Genomic DNA, 20,088 nt, shown 5'->3' on the forward strand with positions numbered 1-20,088 from the left:
TATATATGCACTAATTTTTATTACTGAAAATAATGAGAAATAAAAAAATATTTAAATCCCTTGATACACTGTAGGAATATAAAAATGATAAAATGCCTAGAAATGCATCAACAAATGTAGCTAGGGATATATATGAAAGAGATTCTAAACTTTTACTCAAGGATTTAAAATAAGAACTGAATAAATGCAAAGATATGCCATGTATCTGGATAGGAAGCCTTTTTTAAGTGTCAGTTTATAAATTAATATATATATTTAATGCCGATTCTGTCAGAATTCCAAAGGATTTTATTTTGTAATTAGATAAAATGATTGGCAAAATAAGTTGTTAAAAAAAGTAGTGAGGGGAAGAGCTTGATTTATAAATACTCTGTAAACCCGAACAGTTGATTCTGGCATAGCACTACACTGTCAGAACAGAATAGAATCTGGAAATAGATTCACTGTGTATCTACTGATTGAAAACCACATCCATGACCCATCTAGCATCTTGCCCTCATCACTTCCAACTACCTATTCTTCCACTTCCTCAGGTAGCCCTACATGGTTATAATCTTGATTTACTCCCAAAATCTCTAAGTCAAGCATCTCTCGGACATTGCCCAGCTTTCCCACTTACTCACTTTGGTATATACACTCCAGAATATTGGCCTCATTTATGAACACTCATCCCTTGCTTCTACCTTTTTTTCCTATAAACAATTTCTTGTTCACCTCACTAGTTAAAAGACCAGTGACTGGTTTAGCTTAGGAGATACACCCAAGCACATGTTTGTTTCTATGCACTCCTAACATTTTGAAAATAAAGGAATTGAAGAACAAATCTTAATAGTAAAGGCACTGAAGCAGATTATTCTATTTCTGCATTTATGCAAAATGGAGAAAAGGTGGTGCCCTTAAAAGATCATGATCTTCAGTTTGTGGGTTTGAGCCCTGCAACAGGCTCTGTCCTTCCCCACGCCACCCCCCCCCCCCTCTCAAAAATAAAAAAAACATAAAAATAAAACATTTTTAAAAAATTAAAAAAAAAAAAAAAGGAAGTCTAGAAAACACAGGTGAAGACTGTTAAGAGGCCAATCTGCTGGGAGTCCACAGAGGAAGCCCCACAGGGCATCAGATAAAGTGGAAGTGGGAGGAAGAAGGGAACCAAACATTACAAGCAAGGGACCCTTTAGGCGATAGGCATGTTCCTTCTCTTCATTGTGACAGTGATTATGCAAGTGTATATATATCTATTAAAACCCATCTTGGGGCACCTGGGTGGCTTAGTCGGTTAAGCGTCCGACTTTCGCTTAGGTCATGATCTCGCGGTTCGTGGGTTCGAGCCCCGCGTCGGGCTCTGTGCTGACTGCCGGCTCAGAGCCTGGAGCCTGTTTCAGTCTGTGACTCCCTCTCTCTCTGACCCTCCCCTGCTCACGCTGTCTCTCTCTCTCTCTCTCTCTTAGAAATAAATAAAAACATTAAAAAAAAAACATCAAAATGCGATTCCCAAAATGGGTGCTTTACATATTATATAAAATATATTTTAATATTTTTTAAATTGACTTACAAATTTATCATCCAGAGAAATGAAACAAACACAGTTATTCACCATCCATTCATGGGACACTGATTGAATAAACTGCAATCAGCAACAGACTTGCAACTATTTTAAAAAAAAAGAGAGAGAAAGAGCCCCACAGACTGATGATATATGGAGTGATTTCTTAAGATTACATTAAGTAAAAAAGATTCAAGAATGTATATAATATGCTATCTTTTGTGTAGGAAATGGAAAAAAGAATACTGTATAATTTTTGTAAAAAGAAACAGGGGGAAGAAACCAGAACTTAGTGATACTGACTACATATGGGGAGGGTGTGAGATCAGGATGGCATCAATAGGAATGGGGAAAATATCAAATAAAATAAAAGGAATGAAAAAAGTAAGCCCTTAAACACAGACGGAAAAAAGCCCTAAAATTGAATAAAATAGGAACAGAGGAACTTCTACCAAATAGATAACAGAACCATAAAGTATTCAAATAATCTGAATACTCGATTTTACATCTATAGAGAAATAACACCCAAGGACAAAAAGAATGTAAATGAAGCTTTACATTCTTTAGTAGGTTTGTGATTAGTAGTTCTATTGGTATTATAACTCCAATCATTTTGTAAGAGTGATTTAATCATATTTCTATTAGGTGAGCTGTGTGAGAGGTAAGTGTAAACAGACCAGTTTATAAATGTACATCTATCTAGCACTACAAGATTTATTAGTGTTGCTTTACAGAAAACTTGGATGTCGGTTGTGTTTAACCTACATAGGTGGTATAAGTGTGACGTGGGAATATTTAACTAGCTTAAAATTCCTAGTGAAGAAAATATGGCTAAAGGAACATGGACCTAAAAAGAACATATGTCTTGTGGCAAGAGCCTACACTATTTGCTGACAGGGTAAGCTGAAGGCTCGTAGCTCCTGTGGCACGTGGAGACCAGAGTGCCAAGGCACGTGGGATGTTGTGAAGTCTGAGGTGAGGCCTGCTGTCAATACCCTTTGCAATAAAAGAACTTGGAAGTTTTCTCAACAGGTATCTTAGCTGCATTTACCTACCTAGAAATCTATCTACCTAGGTAGAAATTTACCTACCTAAAAATCTTTGTATCATTTATTTCTAGCTCACTGTTCTAGACTTCTGTTTCCCTGTTTAAAAACCCACAAAGTGCTTTTAAAAGAAAAAAGAAAAACACACATATACACACATAAATGAGAAACTAGAATTTTAGAAAAAAAATTTATTGAGTATTCCTATTGTTTCAGAAAAATCATTAAAAAAATGTATTGTTTTCTGAGTTATAAAAATTGATTAAAGAACAACAGAAAAACTGAGGTGGCTAATAACCAGGATATGCTACTAATAACAGCTAACAGCTAACACTTCTTGAGGCACACAGTGTCAAGCTCTATACTCCTTAGCTCCCTAGCTCACAACCCTATGAAGCTGTGAAGAGTATCCCATTTTCAATATGAAGAAACTGAGACCCAAAAAGATTAAGTACTGGCCCAAGATCATACAGTAATAAAAGAACTCAGCTGGAATAAAGAGCCTACTCTGATGTCAAATTCCTAACCATTATGCTATAGTGACTTTTAGGAAACCTACACTTAACAGGCAATCTCCCTTTTTAAAATTAAATATTTCAGTGTATAGAAATAAGATACAATCTTCACAATTTTATGAATCTCACAATATATGAAGTCATCAACAACAGACACAGTAGCCCAGTACATTAGAAAAAGAGTCAGAATCTGGTGGATCCCTGGGAGAGCTTGGTGCATGGAAATCCAAGAAGAGCGATGGCTTGGGGACAGTTGGAAGATGTGGGTGGGCACTGCTGGCCAAGGAGCTACGCATGAGTGGCTTCTACAAATGCTGGGGTGTGCAAGCCTTAACAGCTGGTGTGAAATGGGAGGTTTCCTCTAAACAGTTTGTCAAGGCGCACATCCAAAATATCAAAATAAAGCAAGATGCCTGTAATTTCCTTTAATTAATGGTATATATGTTAAAATAAATTATATTGTTATTTTACCTAAGAAATCAAAGAAACTCTAGTTTAAAATTTTTTTTTTGTTTTTTAAATTTATTTCTAGGAGAGAGAGAGGGAGACAGCGTGAGCAGGGGAGGGTCAGAGAGAGAGGAAGTCACAGACTGAAACAGGCTCCAGGCTCCGAGCTGGCAGTCAGCACAGAGCCCGACGCGGGGCTCGAACCCACGAACCGCGAGATCATGACCTAAGCGAAAGTCGGCCGCTTAACCGACTAAGCCACCCAGGCGCCCCAAGAAACTCTAGTTTAAACCAAAGTATCAAACTGATTAGGCACCTGGACAGACAGAAAAAGCATCCACATAGATTCTGAAATAAGAAAAACAATTCCATTCACACTAATGGAAAAAAAATTCTGAGAACAATTTTTAAGAAGGTTCAGGACATATGCAAAGAAAACTATAAAATTTTAAAATAGTAAAAAACCTGAATAGATAGAAAGATAGCTCATGTTTCCTAACGGCAAGTCTTACCATTAATCAGTTTTCTCACAATTAATATAGAAATATGTGAGTCCAATTAAAGTCCCAGTTTTTAAAAAATTATGAAAATGACTAAATTTTTGGCTTAAATGTTTTAATCATACAATATTTCAAACAAATTCAAAAGAGAAATCACTAATTGGGAGAAGACTTCAGCAATATATATTAATGGCAAAGGATCAGTAGCCACATCACACTTCAGAAAAAACTTTATTTAAAAAAAAAAAGGATCCACAAAAAAATGGGCAAAGGATAAAGTGAAGTTAAAAACTCATATGTAAAAAACAAAGAGCAAAAAGGCGAGAAAGGACTCACCTTACAGCCGAAAACATATTATAGAGTCACTGACATCAAAACTCAGGCCCCTGAGACAGTCTGATGAGACCTGCACAGCCCTTCTAAGAATGTTTTTTAAAGTATAAAATGATACACACAGGATTAAAGAAAAACAATTACAGTAAGATATATAACTTTCCAAGGTTAAGAGACCTCCAAAATAGAAGGCCAAAGTAGATTCCACTACTTACAGGAATTTCATCTAGGACAAAAGTGGCATTTCAGCTCAGTAGGGAAAATAAAATTTATTTAATGTGTAGGGCAGGCACACTGGCTATCCATATGGAGAAGAGTAAAATGGCTCCCTATCTTGTGTCATAAGCAAAAGTAATTCCAAGTTATTATTGGTTCAAAAGAAAACAATCTCAGAAGAGGCTAAGGAGACATCATGTACCACCTGAGAGTTGGGGGGACCCAGAAAGTATAAAATATAAAAAACTAACTTGTAATAAAAACCGTAACATCATCAAAGTGAAAAAACAAACAGGTCAGAAAAAATGCTTAAAACATACACATAGGGGTTAAAATCTATACTATATAAAAAAAACTCATATAAAACCACAAAAACTGAACAGGAAAACTGGCAAAGAACATGAATAATCATTTCAAAAGAGAGTAACTCCAAATGGCCCACAGGCATGAGAAAATGCTCTACAGAGAATGCACACTAAAATAAGTTACACCTTGCAAATATAAAGTAACAACAATTAAAACTTGAGACTACTTCCTGCTGCTGATGGGAAATGCTAGAAGAAATGTTCATGGTTACAAATTTTTGGAAAGGCATCTATAAAATATATCAAACCTAAAATATACACATTTTGTTTGACCCATGGATCCAACTCTTAGGTACATATCCCACAGAAACAACAAGATCTATGTACAGGGTATTTATTGCAATACATCTGCAAGGGCAAAAAAAGTGGAAACTATATAAATGCCCATTACTACAGGAATGGTTAAATTGTGGGAATCCATACCATCAAATATTAATATTGCACAATCACTAAAATAGAGGTTAGATGCACATAAATTTGTTTGAAGGGATTTTCACAATCTATTGTTAGGTAAGAAAGAAAATAGGGGAAAAATACAAATGATACCATTTTTGTGTAACAATGTATATACACATATTTGCATTGGAGGGGAGCATGGAGGCATGGAGAAATGCAAAAAGGGTATATACATGCCAGGTTGTAACACTGATGAACTCAGGGAGGAGAGAGGTAAGAATTATTCATGTGAGTATTTATGTGACAGAGAAAACTAAACCAAAAAACAGGAAGCCTTATAAACCAAGAGGTCCTTAAAATCACATGTATGAATATAACAATACTTATCTATGAAGAAATGAGAAAGTAACCTCACTAAAATATTAAGGTATTTAAGAGTAATGGCTTTTCAAGTGATAGTTTTACTTTTTTCTTCTCTATGCAAATAAATATCAACATACAAATAAGAACACGTACACTCAGGTAGCATACATTTGGCTCCAAGAAAAAAGAAAATCCAACTCAAATTGGCTTAAAACACAAAAGGAATTTATTGGCTCACATAAGTAAAAAGTCCAGAAGTAAATCTGATTTCAGGTCCAACTTGATCCAGAGGTGCCAGATTGCATCAGGGCTCCAATTCAGACTCCCTCTCATTTTTTTGGTACAGCCCTGAGGCTCCTTTGTAGTTAAAAAAATTAGCTGCAGCAAGTTCAGAACGTGAATCTTCGCACCACACTATCTCTAAGAAGGTATCTTCTTTCAGCAGTTCCTAAGGAAGCCTCAGCAAACATCTTGTATCTAAGAAGCCTGAGTATCTATCCCTGAACCATTTATTTTGAGGGATGGGGAAAAGAGAAAGTAGCACTGGTTGAAGATAACCAGATCCACTCTAGCTAGAGCTGGGGGTGTGACAATCCCATCTAAACCACATGCATGATGGGAGGAAGGTGGTTATCCAAAGAAGACATGGAAGTGAATGCGGGATCGGCATACATGAGCAAGAAATTAAAGAAAATACAAATATCCAATAAAATCTGTAAATCTGGATTTATATTCCTTAGCTCCAAGTCTTGATTTAGCCTACTTGTTTCTTTTTATTCACTTCTTTCAACATTCTTAGACAAAACCCAGGATGGAGTCTCTAGTTAATAACCCAAGGTATGGCTGGGGTCAGAACTAGAATAATATCTTCTGGAAACATTAAATACTTTTATCTATCTAAACAGACAAAAAACTTCCAAAGTATGACTAGTGAAATGGAACACAAGATACAGAAGGATAATATTTGAATACTGAGAAGACCTACAATCTAAAGGACCTAGAGGATTATCCCAGTTTTCTGATTTGAAAATCAGAAAAACCATACACTAAACTGTGTTTAAAGATATTATGAGGGGGTGCACCTGGGTGGCTCAGTTGGGTAACATTCGACACTCTTGATTTCAGCTGAGATCATGATCTCACAATTTGTGAGATCAAGCCCCGCACTGGGTTCTGCACTGACAGCACAGAGCCTGCTTGGGATTCTCTCTGCCCCTCCCCCACTCGTGCGTGCACTCTCCCTCCCTCTCTCTCATTCAAAATTTAAAAAAAAAAAAAAAATTAAAAAAAATCTTTAAGGATATTATGGATATGAAGTAGTTCTGTGCCATCTCACAGATAGAAAAAGTAATGATATAAGGATTCTTTTATGAGCTATGAGGCCAGTCCCACACTTGAACAGAATCACATATATTTCTTGAGTACGCAAAGTACAATCAATCAAAATCAAGCTCAATTCCACTGCATTCAACTAGAAAGTCAACACAAGTGTGAATCTGTAGATGTGGCAACTAAGTACTTGAAATGAAAACATTCCCCCATATTTCAATTTTAAGCAAAAGACTGTTCGCAGATTTAATTTCTTTTTTCAGGCCAATTAAAAAGTTAACGTCCCATATATCCCCTGACTTTGTATCTTTCCTAAGCCAGGGATTTTCATTCCATCCTGAGAAGGCTGAGAACTGAAAGACCACCCACTCTACTACTTTAACTTTTACATCAAATGACTTACCTGGTTAGTTTTTATCAATGGAATTTACTTAACAGAAGTAGTTCAGATTTCTTGGTTATAAAGTAAATAGCAGAAGAATGATTTAAAGAAAAAAAAACGGGGGAACTGCTTAACCCTGTTGTTTTAAAACAAAAAGCTAGTAAACAGCCACAGCAAAAGAAACAGTGGTTAGGAGCACAGACTTATAAAAAAAATGCCTTCAGTGAAATCCAGCTCCATCACTCATTAAGCTATGTGATCTTTGGGGAGTTACCTAACATATCTAGGTTTCATTATCCTCATTTTTAAAATGGGCATAATAGGTGTACCAACCAATCTCTTAAGGTTGCTGTGAGGTTTAATGAAATAATCCAGCACTTAGAACAGGACCTGGCACCAAGAAAGCTTTCAATAAATGCTATTACTCTAAATATAAATTAAATATTTATTTATTTACTTAGATCTGTATCAGCACTCCTAGAATCCCAAACACTATATTCCAACTGTTCTGATTTGCACCATCTGCAAAAGGCACTTTTAAACTACTCCAAATGATTTGGAAATGAAGAAATTGACAAAATCTTCAGCTATTTAAGTGACCAATTTTAGATGTTACTACTTCACTTACAAAACGTCCACTGTTGGGGCACCTAGGTGGCTCAGTCGGTTAAGCATTTGACTCTTGGGTTCAGCTCATGATCTCATGGCTCGTGAGATCAAGCCCTGCATCAGACTCTGCACTGACAGCACAGAGCCTGCTTGGGATTCTCTCTCTCCCTCTCTCTGCCCCTCCCCGCTCATGCTCACTCTCGCTCTCTCTCTAAATAAATCAACATTGGGGGCAAAAAATACCTCCACTATGAAACAATAAGCTGGAAAGAAAATAGTAAAGTGAGAGCCATATGATAGAAGAGAATCTGAGTCACACTATATTTGGATGTTCCTCAGCCGATGAAAGTAACAGAAATGTAGAATACTTCCTGCACAAATGCATCTAGGGAAAGCAGGCTGTATTTATTTCAAAAACTATAAAAGGTTACAATATAAATCTTCAAACAAAATTAGTGTTTAAAAGTAATTGACTCATATGTATTCAAATTTTGACCAAATCAACAGGAGAATCTAATGCACAAAAAGATTATAAAGCTCGAGGAACAAAAAGCCACAAACAAAAAATAAATGTCTTGTCAATACAGACAGTACATAAATATACAGATCTACAGCTTTAATGTAACACAAACAAATCCTTAAGTACGAGTTAGCTACCTTTCTCCAACAGTAAAGGAGTAAATGTTTTATATTTAGTAAATACATATATAATGTATATAACCTTTAATCACACGTAATATAGTCTAAGAAGTGTGAACCAAGTAGAACGTAAGGGTCTCTTATATGAAGGTGAACATTTTAGAAAGAACCCAACTTGAAGTAAATCCACTATCACAAGTATTGCAAAGGTGACCCAAAAAAAGTCTATCACTTTGCAACTCTGAACAAATTAGTATTTCTACCCAGAAATTAGTATCAGAAATCTTACTGAGGGATATTATGGTAACCTGCCTGAAAGGACAAATAACTTATTTGGGGGTTTAAAATAGCAAATATCAATGTAAATTAAATAACAGATGAGAGAAAAAATATGCAATATATAATAGCAAGAGGTTAGAAAACTGAAGACTGTGGAAAAGATTTATTAGTCTGTACAAGTTGGTTTTGATAAACTATTGGCTACTTGTTACAGTAAATTACCAAGATTTTCATTGCAACAGTATTTTCCCACACACATCAAAATCTGGAAGCAATACGTCTTTCTCAAATGGTCATTTAGTGTTCTTTTTTTTCTCCCAACCCTCAACACACAGAAATAGGTTTCTGAATATCAACTAGCCATTTACGGAAGTCATAAGATACAGATGTTCATAAATATTACACGAGCTACAATTGAGGTACCTGAACAAACACCATCAACATTTATGGGGAAAAGTGTTGGTTTTAAAAGTGTTAAGTACTACATGAATTACATAAACATACTATCCTCATCCTCCTGAAACCAAAATGAGGGAAAATCTTATTTCCATTCTGCCAAACACCACAGAACTAAAAAGGCTGCACAAAGGGTCAGAATCCAATGTACGTATCACAGAATTAAAACTCCAGTTAAGCAACTGAGCTACTCATTGAAGAAAATGTAAAAGTAAGACCAAACTTCTTAACATATCAATGCTATTTCAGAAGCATCATCAGAACAGAGATTTAATTATAAATCGGCCTGGACTGCGTCCTGTAAAGAGAATTTTGCTTAGTACTAAAAGAGAATCTGTCAGCAAATACCCTACAAAAGCTGTGGAATCATGCTCTGTGTTATTCCTGAAAGGAAATTTGCCAGGTTTGATGATACCTGAATATCTCCCAGTAGTTCTAGGAGTTCTACATACCAATTAATTCAGTAATTGATAGGAGTATTTATGCAAAGAGGAGACCAAAAGTAGACCTTGTATCAACATATACTAGATAGGTGGATTTTTTTTATCACATGATAAATGTAAATCATAAAATCAAATGTACTTAAAAAAGCACACCTGTTTTATGTTACATAAAAAACTGCAGACTGCAAATTGTGCATGCTTAACCATAACATTTTACCTGGGAAAGCCGATGAGTGGGATTTCTTGCAAATATTTACTGCCATGATACAAAACAAATATGTGCAAACTGCAAGGTCCCTAAAAGAGCAGTTAAAGAGTTTATATACAGAAAGATGTCACTATCTGATCAAATATGCAAGAGATGGAGTTTCCCAGAGTTTATAACATAGAACAGTAACCACCACAGGCTCCTCCTCCAGGGCCTTCTTCCCTGTGTATCAGTTTGACTCCTTTATTCTGGTTCTCACTTTCCCACAGTCCAGGCGTCTGAATGATCTTCTCAACAAGTTCCTCAAAGGCACACTGAACACCATCACAGGTTTTTGCACTTGCCTCTGAAATCCAAGAAAAAATGTCATAGAATATTCTTTTCTGTTCATATTCCTAGGTTTTTCTGGGAAATTATTATTTTATATTTATTATTATATATTTTATAATAATAAAATATTATTTTCTGGGAAAATATTATTATTATGATATTATTAATATCAGCCGCAATATATAGAGACAAATGAGCAACTTCTCCCTCCAGGTTTGATATTCATGAATTTCCCACCAACTCTCCAAGTTGAGCTATTTGAATTCTATCCACAACAACAGTAGTATATAAGCCCAAGATTTTGTGACAGCATTGTGCACTGTAAAACCTACTCATACAGTATGCCAAAGTTCCTCCTTAATTTTTCAGTTAGCTCTTAAAATCAGCCCCAAAGCAGATATTATTCCCATTTCAAAATAAGGAAATTTAGGCTCCAAGTTGAACAATCTGGTTGTTCTGTGCCTGTAACCAAGCAGCTACAGGCGGTTGGATAAATGACATACAAACATGGACGCTGGTCTCCTTTTACATTTATGCTCATGAAACTCATGTGCACATTTAGCCCCTCTCCCCTATCTTACTTTTCCCTAGTAATTACCTTTTTCACTGTCTGAGAGGACTCTCTTATTCCTTCATCATAAAATGCTTCTTATCTCGGCTCATGACCTAACTTTATGTTAAGAAAAATAAAAACAACCTGACAGGAGCTACTGATCATCCCACTAAGGGGTTTACGAACCTGCCTGCATTTGTAACCTTACGCTCTGCCTTCAGTCTTGTAACGGTGCATGAAATGTGGGGACTGCCATCTAGGAGCACCCCCTTTTCTAGCTCCTCGGATCCCATCCTTTCTCGTTCACTGAAAAATCACGTACCCCGACTACTGGATCACATCAGTCAGCTAAAAAGCCTGCCAAAGTTACTGTCCACCTTACTGCTGCCCAAGCAACCAATCCCAGTGTCCTCCAGCCTACAAAGCCTTCCCGTAGCCACCCAGGTCTCTACTTCACAGCAAAACCGTCATCCAGAGTTATCTACATAATCCACTTTCTTAACTCACAGTTTTTCTTCAAACTACAGTCAACCCTTGAACAACACAAGTTTGAACTGTGTGCTCCACTTATACATGGATTTTATTTCATAAATACAGCACAGTACTGTAAAGGTATTTTCTCTTACAATTACCTTAGCAACATTTTTTCTCTAGCTTACTTGTTGTAAGAATCTGGTGTGTAACACACATAACATACAAACTATGTGTTAACTGACTGTTGACCAGTAAGGCTTCATTCAGGTCAACTGTAGGCTATTAGCGGGTCAGTTCAGGGGGAGTCAAAAGTTATATACAGAGTTACAACTGTGTGTGTGGGGGGGTGGCACCCCTAACCCCACACTGTTCAAGGGTCAACTGTACTCTATTTTGGCTTTTGTTATCACCATTCCATTGATACTTTTCTTTTAAAAAACACCAACACTCAATCTTGTCAAATCCACTGTCCTCATCTTATTTGGTATCTTGCCGAATTTGATACAGCTGATCACTTTCTTCCTTACTAAATACTTTGTTCACTTTTGACTTCCAGGACACTGAACACTGCTCACACTCCTCCTCTCAAGGGTACATCATTCACAGCCCATTTGCAGACACTTCCTCTTTCTGCTGACCTCTAACTGCTGGGAATATCCCAGGCTTCAAGTTTCAGCCGTTTCTATCCAGTTGTTCCTGTGATCACTACAATCCCATGACTTTATTCTTTTCTTGAGTTTTTAAATTTCTTAATTTATTTTGAGAGAGAGAGAGAGAGAGAGAGAGAGAGAGAGAGAGAGAGAGCACAAGCAGGGGAGGGGCAGAGAGAAAGGGAGACAGAATTCCCAAGCAGGTGAAGCACAATGCAGGGCTCAAACTCATAAGCTGTGAGATCATGACCTGAGATGAATTCAGAAGTCAGATGCTTAACTGACTGAGCCACCCAGGTGCTCCAATTCCATGACTTTAAACACCACCTACATGCCAATGACCAGCATGTCCACTAGTTATCTGAAAAATGGGCCATTCTTATGCTAAGCAGAATTCTTGATTCCCTACTCCCTGTCCCAAACCTGTTATCTCAGTCTTTGACACACAGTTAATGGCAGCACAATCCACCTATTTGCTCATGCCAAAGACTCGGGAGTCATCCTTGACAGCTCTCTTTCCTTACCTCCTCCAGACCCCATCTATCAGCATAGCCTGCCACCTTTACCATCAAAATATCCCCTGGATCTGCCAACTTTTCACGACCCACAACTGCTCTCGTATGTAAAGCCAACAGCATTACTCATCTGGGCCGCTGTGAGAGAATGATGAGTCTCTTGCTTCTGCTTCTCATGGGACATTTTCTATACAAATACATCTTTTTAAAGAATATCAGATCACAGCACAACTCCCCTGCTTTCCACACTTGGAATAAAATCCATTTCCATACCATATCCCGTAATGCCCAACATGACCTCTTACATCTCATCTCCCTTTGCCACCATCCTTTCCCCCAACATATACTAGTCCTTCAGCCCACAAGCTTTCCTCCTGTCCCTTAAACACCTAAACCGGTTCCTACCTCAGGAAATATGAGCTGTTCTCTCAGCCTCAGATGTTCTCCCTCTAGGTCTTCATATGACGGATCATGCTCAAATGGCACTATCTCAAAGATTTTTCCCTAATTTCTTCCCACCCCCATCATACTCCCTTCCCTTTACAATGTTTATCTCCTTCACAGTGCTGCTTACTTACTTAAGTCTGTTTCCTCTACTAGAATGTAAGCTTCATGAGGGCAGGGAGTTTGTCCATTTTGTTTGTTATGTATGCATTCAATAAATGTTTATTGAACTAATAAATCAAAATGAAGGACACCTAGCAAGTAAGCAGAAGTAGTATTCAATTCCTTTCTAAGTTTCCCTATTACCTTCCACTTATACGACCCTGCTTCTATCTATATATGATATTCTTTCATTTCCATTCCTAATTCCTAAAAGGTGCTAACACAGTGGAATAGTTAAATCAGTAATTCCTAAAGCTGGCTTCACACAGAATCAACTAGGGTGCCTTTATTAATGGTCTTTCAGGCCCAGTTTCAGATGTGTGACAAGGCCCAGGAAACCTAAAATGTTAAGATCTCCAACAGTGATATAGCCAATCCACTTTTCTAGACAAGGGCCAACAAACTTTTTCTGTAAAGGGCCAGATGCAAATATTTTAGGCTTTGAATGCCATATGGTTTCTGTTGTAACTACTGAACTCTGCCTCGAAGCACAAACAGAGCCAAGGACAGCATGTAGATGACTGGTAGGTATGGCTGTGTTCCAATACAAATGAGGGGCCAGATTTTGCCCATGCTGTAGTGTGTCAACCCCCATCTCTTCAAGCTTTTCAAATATTAATGTGCATACAAATCACACAAAAATCTTGTTAAAATGCGGATTCTGATTCAGAGAAGCTGGGCTGGGCCTGAAATGAAGCCTTTCTAACACACTCCCAGGTGGTGCCACTGCCACCAACAGAAGAACCAGCAGGTACAACCATGGCACTGGGTGCCCGGCTTTACCAGATGCCGTTATACCCAGAGACAAACAATCTGTGTCCTAAGTGACTTCACATAATGTGATCCTATCTTTTTTACAGAAGGAAAAATGAACCTGGCTCTGTAGTTAGACTTTACAGCACAAGAAAATGATGAACTAAGTACATACATTTTACAGTTCATAAGGAGAAAAGTTTAGCAGAAACTTCATTTTAAAATTCTTCATTAATAATGAAAGGATAAACGTTCACACACCTACCTATAAATAACATGGAATGCTTTCGGGCAAATTTCAGGCCTTCATTTCTATCAACTTCACGATTTTCCTAAAATCAAAATGCAAAGATTAAGACAAGCTACTAAAATACAGTCAAAATGCCAAGTATCTGACTTCTTCTTACCTTATCAATTTTATTTCCAACTAGCATGTTTACTATGTCATTTCTCGTGCAGTATGTTTCCAATTCATTTAACCAATTATCCAATTTAACAAAGGTGTCTCTTCTTGTAACATCATAAACTGAAATAAAAAGGGTCACTTATTAAGCATTAAAATAAGAAGTAACAACATTATATTTCTGATATGGGACTAAGAGCAATATTACTATATTGCTGTAAGGGCATGTCTGTTTTTAAGTCTTCAATGTTTAACCATCATATAGTACCTATGGACCCAGATGGAAGAAACAAGTGTATTAAACAACAACAATAATACACATACATACACACACTTCAATTCTATTAACACACACTGAGAAAAATGAAATTGTATCCTGTGTGATAACTGAAAATTAATTTCAGCAAAATAACAGCTGTTCCCATTCATAACAATAAAAGAGGTTTATCCAAAAATCAAAAAACATTCAGATTCAAATCTGTGGCAAAATACCAAAACAACAATGCTTTATCTTAAAGTAAATCCTTACCTAATATAACACCCTGTGCACCTCTGTAATAGCTGGGAGTTAATGTTCTGAACCTCTCTTGACCAGCAGTATCCTAAAAGTGACATCAATCATTATTAAATAAAACAAAATATAAATAATAGATCTTTAATGTATTAAGAGTAGAAAGTCAAATAGTATTATTAAAAATAATATCCATGCACAAGCTCATTTAAAACTTGAAATTTAAATAAGATGTATTCTCTTACTGACAAGTGTTACATAAAATAAAATTAATACTGACTCATCTGTAGAAAAATGCATCTTAGGAGAGAAGTTTGTTTTAAAGATTTTTAACGCACATGAGGGACGCCTGGGTGGCTCAGTCAGTTAAGCATCTGACTCCAGCTCAGGTCATGATCTTGTGGTCTGTGAGTTCAAGTCCTGTAACGGGCTCTGTGAAGACAGCTCAGAACCTGAAGCCTGCTTCAGATTCTGGGTCTCCCTCTCTCTGACCCTCCCTCACTCACCCTTTGTCTCTTTCTCAAAAATAAAAACATTAAAAAAATGTTTAAAGAAAAATTTTTTATCACACATGAAACCCATTTCATTGAAAGCCATGGTTCTCTCCATTCTAGATGCACAATGAAATTTCCTGAAAAATGGAAAACACTGATGCCTGGGTCCAATCCCCAATGGTTCTGAAGTTTTTAAAATCTTCCAAGATGATTCTAACAGAGAATCAATTAAAAGAGAATTATAGGAGTGTCTTATTTTAGGTAAGCAATTTTTAGGTTGAACTTTTAAAGTGTTTTCTATGTATCTTCTTTTAGGAAAATGCATAAAACCAAATCACTTGTTACCACTTCCAGTTATCAATGTCCTTACTTCCAAATTCTTACCACTACAGAAACTGCCCCCACCCCTGCCATGCTGAAGTGAAAAAGGTAACAAAATTAAACTTTCTAAACAGATAAACCACTTATTATCATGTTTCTGACGCATCTCAGGGGTGATAAACAAGATGTACACTAGCTAGTAATTTTAAGCTTCATGACGAAGGAGGTCTTGACTGCTTAATCACCAGTTTAACCCCTGTGCCTAGAGCAATTCTTGCCACAGGATAGTTGCTCAACTTTTGTTGGGAAAAAAAAAAAAGAAAAAAAACAACTAATTAACAAGTCTACTTCTGGGCCTGGTTCCTTCAGTCTTCTTTCTACTATCCTTGGACTGTGGCTTCAAGGAACCTAAGATTATTCAAAACAGCAGCTGACAATGGCTCCCTCAGCCCACCACCTGCTTATTAAATAAAGTTTTATTGGAACCCAGCCAGGCCCATTTGTTTATGCACTGCCACATGCCTGCCTTAGGATTAGACTAAATATTTACTATCTGGCCTTTAAGAAACAGTTTCCAGTCTGCTACTCTAAAATAACCTGAAGAAAAGTGAAGACATATATCAAACATCAACTTAGCTGCCAGTCCCATGGTTGTAAATTTGAGGTTGGCTATGGGGCAAGCAGGAGCTCCTTCAGATATAAAACATGTTAATAACCTCTAAGAGGTTTATAACACTGGAGAGGAATTTTAAACCAGCAGTGACAGGCTCCAGCAATTATTTTCTTTGCCTGGTCAAAATAGAGACTGCTTTAAGACAAGAGCAATAGCTAGAGTGTATGAGTAATTTATAGCCCCAGAAGAGAAACTTAAGAGGAAAATAACTTTCAAAGTAAACCACTTTACACCTCCACTACTCTGCCCCAGCAGATGAGCTTACATAAACGTACAATGTCCTTACTTCTAGATTCTTACCACTACAGAAACTGCCCCCACCGCTGCCATGTTTAAGTGAAAAAGGTAACAAAATTAAACTTTCTAAACAGATAAATTTGAGCTAAAAATGATCTCTTTACAGAAACTCCCTTTGCTTCAAAGTTTCTTACAAAACCTCTCTGATATTTAAAATTATTCAACCTGCAGATTCACTCAACTTTTCAAAACAAAAATATAAACATAATAAAATAAATAAAAAAATAAATAATTCATAATAAAAAATAATATAAAGATTACAGTGAAATATNAGCAGATTATAATTTGGATAATTTGATATAGGTTAGGGCAAGGACCAAGCAAGAAATATTTTAGTCCCAAGACTTTTTGTTATTCGAGAAAAATTTTATTTGCATAACAAAACCATATGCACACTGCAATAAATTAATTTCCAGAACTAGTAGAAAGCATTTGACTAATGAATTTTGTTCCCCTTGGTCTTCACTGAAATCAAGTTCAATAACTGCCTTAATGAAACACAACATAAAACTCAGAACTGCAAAAGCAAAAAAAAAAAAAAAAAAAGTTTTGATGTTAAAATACTGCACATGATTTTGACACTTGTACACAAATATTTAAGTTAGTCCAACTGTTTAGAGTCTTAATTTTTTAGATTCCATTATAAAAATAGCTAAGTAGGTATGACAATTTGGGCAAAACCCCTGTGCCATAGTGTTGGATCAGGAGTTATAACAACTATAGAATGTATATGCTTAAATAGTCAGAAGTTAAGCTTTTTGCTTGTGTTTGTTTTCAAAAGAGGAATCTGCAAGAACTGTAATAACATCTTTTTAAGATGAGAAAAGCAGAGTTTATTATCTGTGGTTTTCTTCTCTGATGTGAGAGGAGAAGACAGATTATTAAAGATAGAAATGGATAAATAAAGGGTTAGGAAGGATCTGGAAAAGCTAAGTATTAGAATAGGGGAGTGGCAGCAAGAGCAGGATAGAAAGAAAATAGCATTAGAGGTGCCAAGTAGGCCACGAAGTGTGTGTGGCACTTTCAGGAGCAGGGAGGACAGGGCTAATCCCGGGAGGGCCATCCAAGTGGGAGGGGAACTGATTTTATGTATATAAATAAAACAACAGATGAATTAGAGCAAACAACGGATTCGTGTATTTCTTTTAATGAGTGAGTAGGCCTTCCTAAATATAACACGGCACTCAGGTTCCTGAAGAAAAATAATTGGCCCAGCAAGAACATCTCTCCCCTCATCGCCCACACCACCCCCACACAATCATCCTAAACAAGACCTGAAGGTAAATTACAAACTGGAAAAAAATATTTGTAACATATGACAGAGTTAGTACTACACAAACACACATAAGAACATTAATATTTATTCATCTTAAATAAGATTTAAAGACAAATGAAGAGTGAAAAAATGTGACATGTTTGTTAGTATAAATACTTTTAAAACTTGAGTTTGCCAACTTTGGATTTATTTTTTAATACTAATGTCCAGTCTTTACTTACTGGCTACATTTTTATTCTATAAGGATTTTAATCATGAAAAAGATGAATGCTAATATAAAATGGGCAATTCATTAAAAATGCAATCAATAAATATGTAAGAAAAAAACCTCACTTATCAATACAAATGCAAATATAAATGAAAATTACTACTCAGAGAGGCAAAAACAAGAAAGATTGGCAATATATAGTACAGAAGACCTTTTTCATATATTATCAGTGTTAAATATCTACATTCATTGGGCCAATAATTCTACTTCCAGGTATATATTCAAAGTAACTAGAAAAGTACAAATAGATCTATACTTTAGGAGGCTCATCAGAGCACTGCTGCACTGCTAATCTTTGGTGAAAAATGATTAACAATGTAAACATTTTTCACTAAGGGCTGACTAAATTAAGGTACAGCCATAAAATGAAAGACAGGTGGCCATTTAAACTAATGTACCTCTATACTCACTGACACAAAAAATTGTACATAGAGGTGGGGATTAAGAAGCCAAATAGGCAAAAAAAAAAAACAAAAAACCATAAGAGATAATCCTTTCTTTTGGAAAACTACATATATATGTGTGTAACAGTATGTATGTGCCTAGATATCTTAAAGGATGTTCACTAGAATGTTGACATTGACTAAAGATTAATTTCCTTCTCTATTTACTTATTATTTCAATTACCCTTTTTAGAATAAGCCTGCATTATAAGCCTTTTTTTTAAATGTTTGTTTACTTTGAGAGCGAGCGCGCACTCTAGTGGGGGAAGGGCAGAGAGAGAGAGAGAGAGAGAGAGAGAGAGAGAGAGAGAGAGAGAATCCCAAACAGGCTCCACGCGCAACACAAAAAAACCTGACACAGGGCTGGATCCCACAACTGTGAGATCATGACCAAAGCCAAAATCAAGAGTCAGACACTCAACCAACTGAGCCACACAGATTCCCTAAGCCTGTATAATCTTTACAGTGAGGTAGTCTCTCTTATTTAAAAAATATCTACGATAAAGATATCTCCTCAATAATAACTGCCAATCTTTTTATTATACAAAAACTAAAAAGTAAATTAAAAATAAACAAAAAGTTTTCTGCATTGGGGTGCCTGGGTGGCTCTGTCAGTTAAACGTCCAACTCTTGATTTTGGCTCAGGTCATGATCTCATGGTCATGAGACTGAGGCCTGCACAGATTCCCCACTGGGCATTGAGCCTGCTTGAGATTCTTGCTCTCTGCCCCTCCCCCACTTTCACATGCATGCATGCACAGGCTTGTGCACTCTCTCTCTCTCTCTCTCTCTCAAAAACTAAACTGGAAAACTTCTTGCATAAAGAAAGATCTCATGGAAACCATGAAGCCTTAGATCCTACTCTAATATGCATGTCTCACAAAGCAGTAGCAAGGGCAGAAAGAAGCCACTTCTGTACCGAAAGAAGTCAGCATTCTTTTTTTTTTTTAAATGTTTTTATTTATTTCTAGGAGAGAGAGAGAGACAGCGTGAGCAGGGGAGGGTCAGAGAGAGAGGGAGTCACAGACTGAAACAGGCTCCAGGCTCTGAGCTGGCTGTCAGCACAGAGCCCGACGCGGGGCCCGAACCCACGAACTGCGAGATCATGACCTAAGCGAAAGTCGGACGCCTAACCGACTAAGCCACCCAGGCGCCCCAGAAGTCAGCATTCTTAATTATACTGTTCAATATATTTTACTCTAGACTAGTCCAACATTTGCCAAATTGTTTTCTGTTAGATATTACTATTCTGATTGATACCATAATTATATTTCAGGGAGAGGGGTAAATAGGCTACCAATCATGTAAAGTATTCTACGTTAGAAAAAATTTAACAGAAAAACATGAGACACACACAGTTAGCTGTTATTTAGGATAAAATGTGTATTAGAAATAATATGCCATTCAGAGAATCAGATCCTACAATGCATGAAAATTTGTTGTTTCAGTTTGTAG

The 20,088-nt window shown here is 36.6% G+C and overlaps 1 protein-coding gene across 1 annotated transcript in view; it reads right to left on the reverse strand.

The window, feature by feature from the left end:
* Positions 1 to 9,107: 9,107 nt before the first annotated feature.
* The window catches only part of RAB18 (RAB18, member RAS oncogene family), a 33,847-nt gene continuing 22,866 nt past the window's right edge, over positions 9,108 to 20,088 (reverse strand). Inside the window, exons 4-7 of the mRNA XM_077771722.1 lie at positions 14,880 to 14,952; positions 14,355 to 14,473; positions 14,213 to 14,279; positions 9,108 to 10,412 (exon numbers count right to left, since the gene is read on the reverse strand). Of these exons, the coding sequence (XP_077627848.1) occupies positions 10,237 to 10,412; positions 14,213 to 14,279; positions 14,355 to 14,473; positions 14,880 to 14,952 (435 nt within the window). The 3' untranslated portion in view covers positions 9,108 to 10,236. The remainder of the gene's footprint in view (positions 10,413 to 14,212; positions 14,280 to 14,354; positions 14,474 to 14,879; positions 14,953 to 20,088) is intronic.

This window comes from Crocuta crocuta, unplaced genomic scaffold (assembly GCF_008692635.1).
Source record: "Crocuta crocuta isolate KB4526 unplaced genomic scaffold, BGI_CrCroc_1.0 scaffold457, whole genome shotgun sequence".
Taxonomy (NCBI): domain Eukaryota; kingdom Metazoa; phylum Chordata; class Mammalia; order Carnivora; family Hyaenidae; genus Crocuta; species Crocuta crocuta.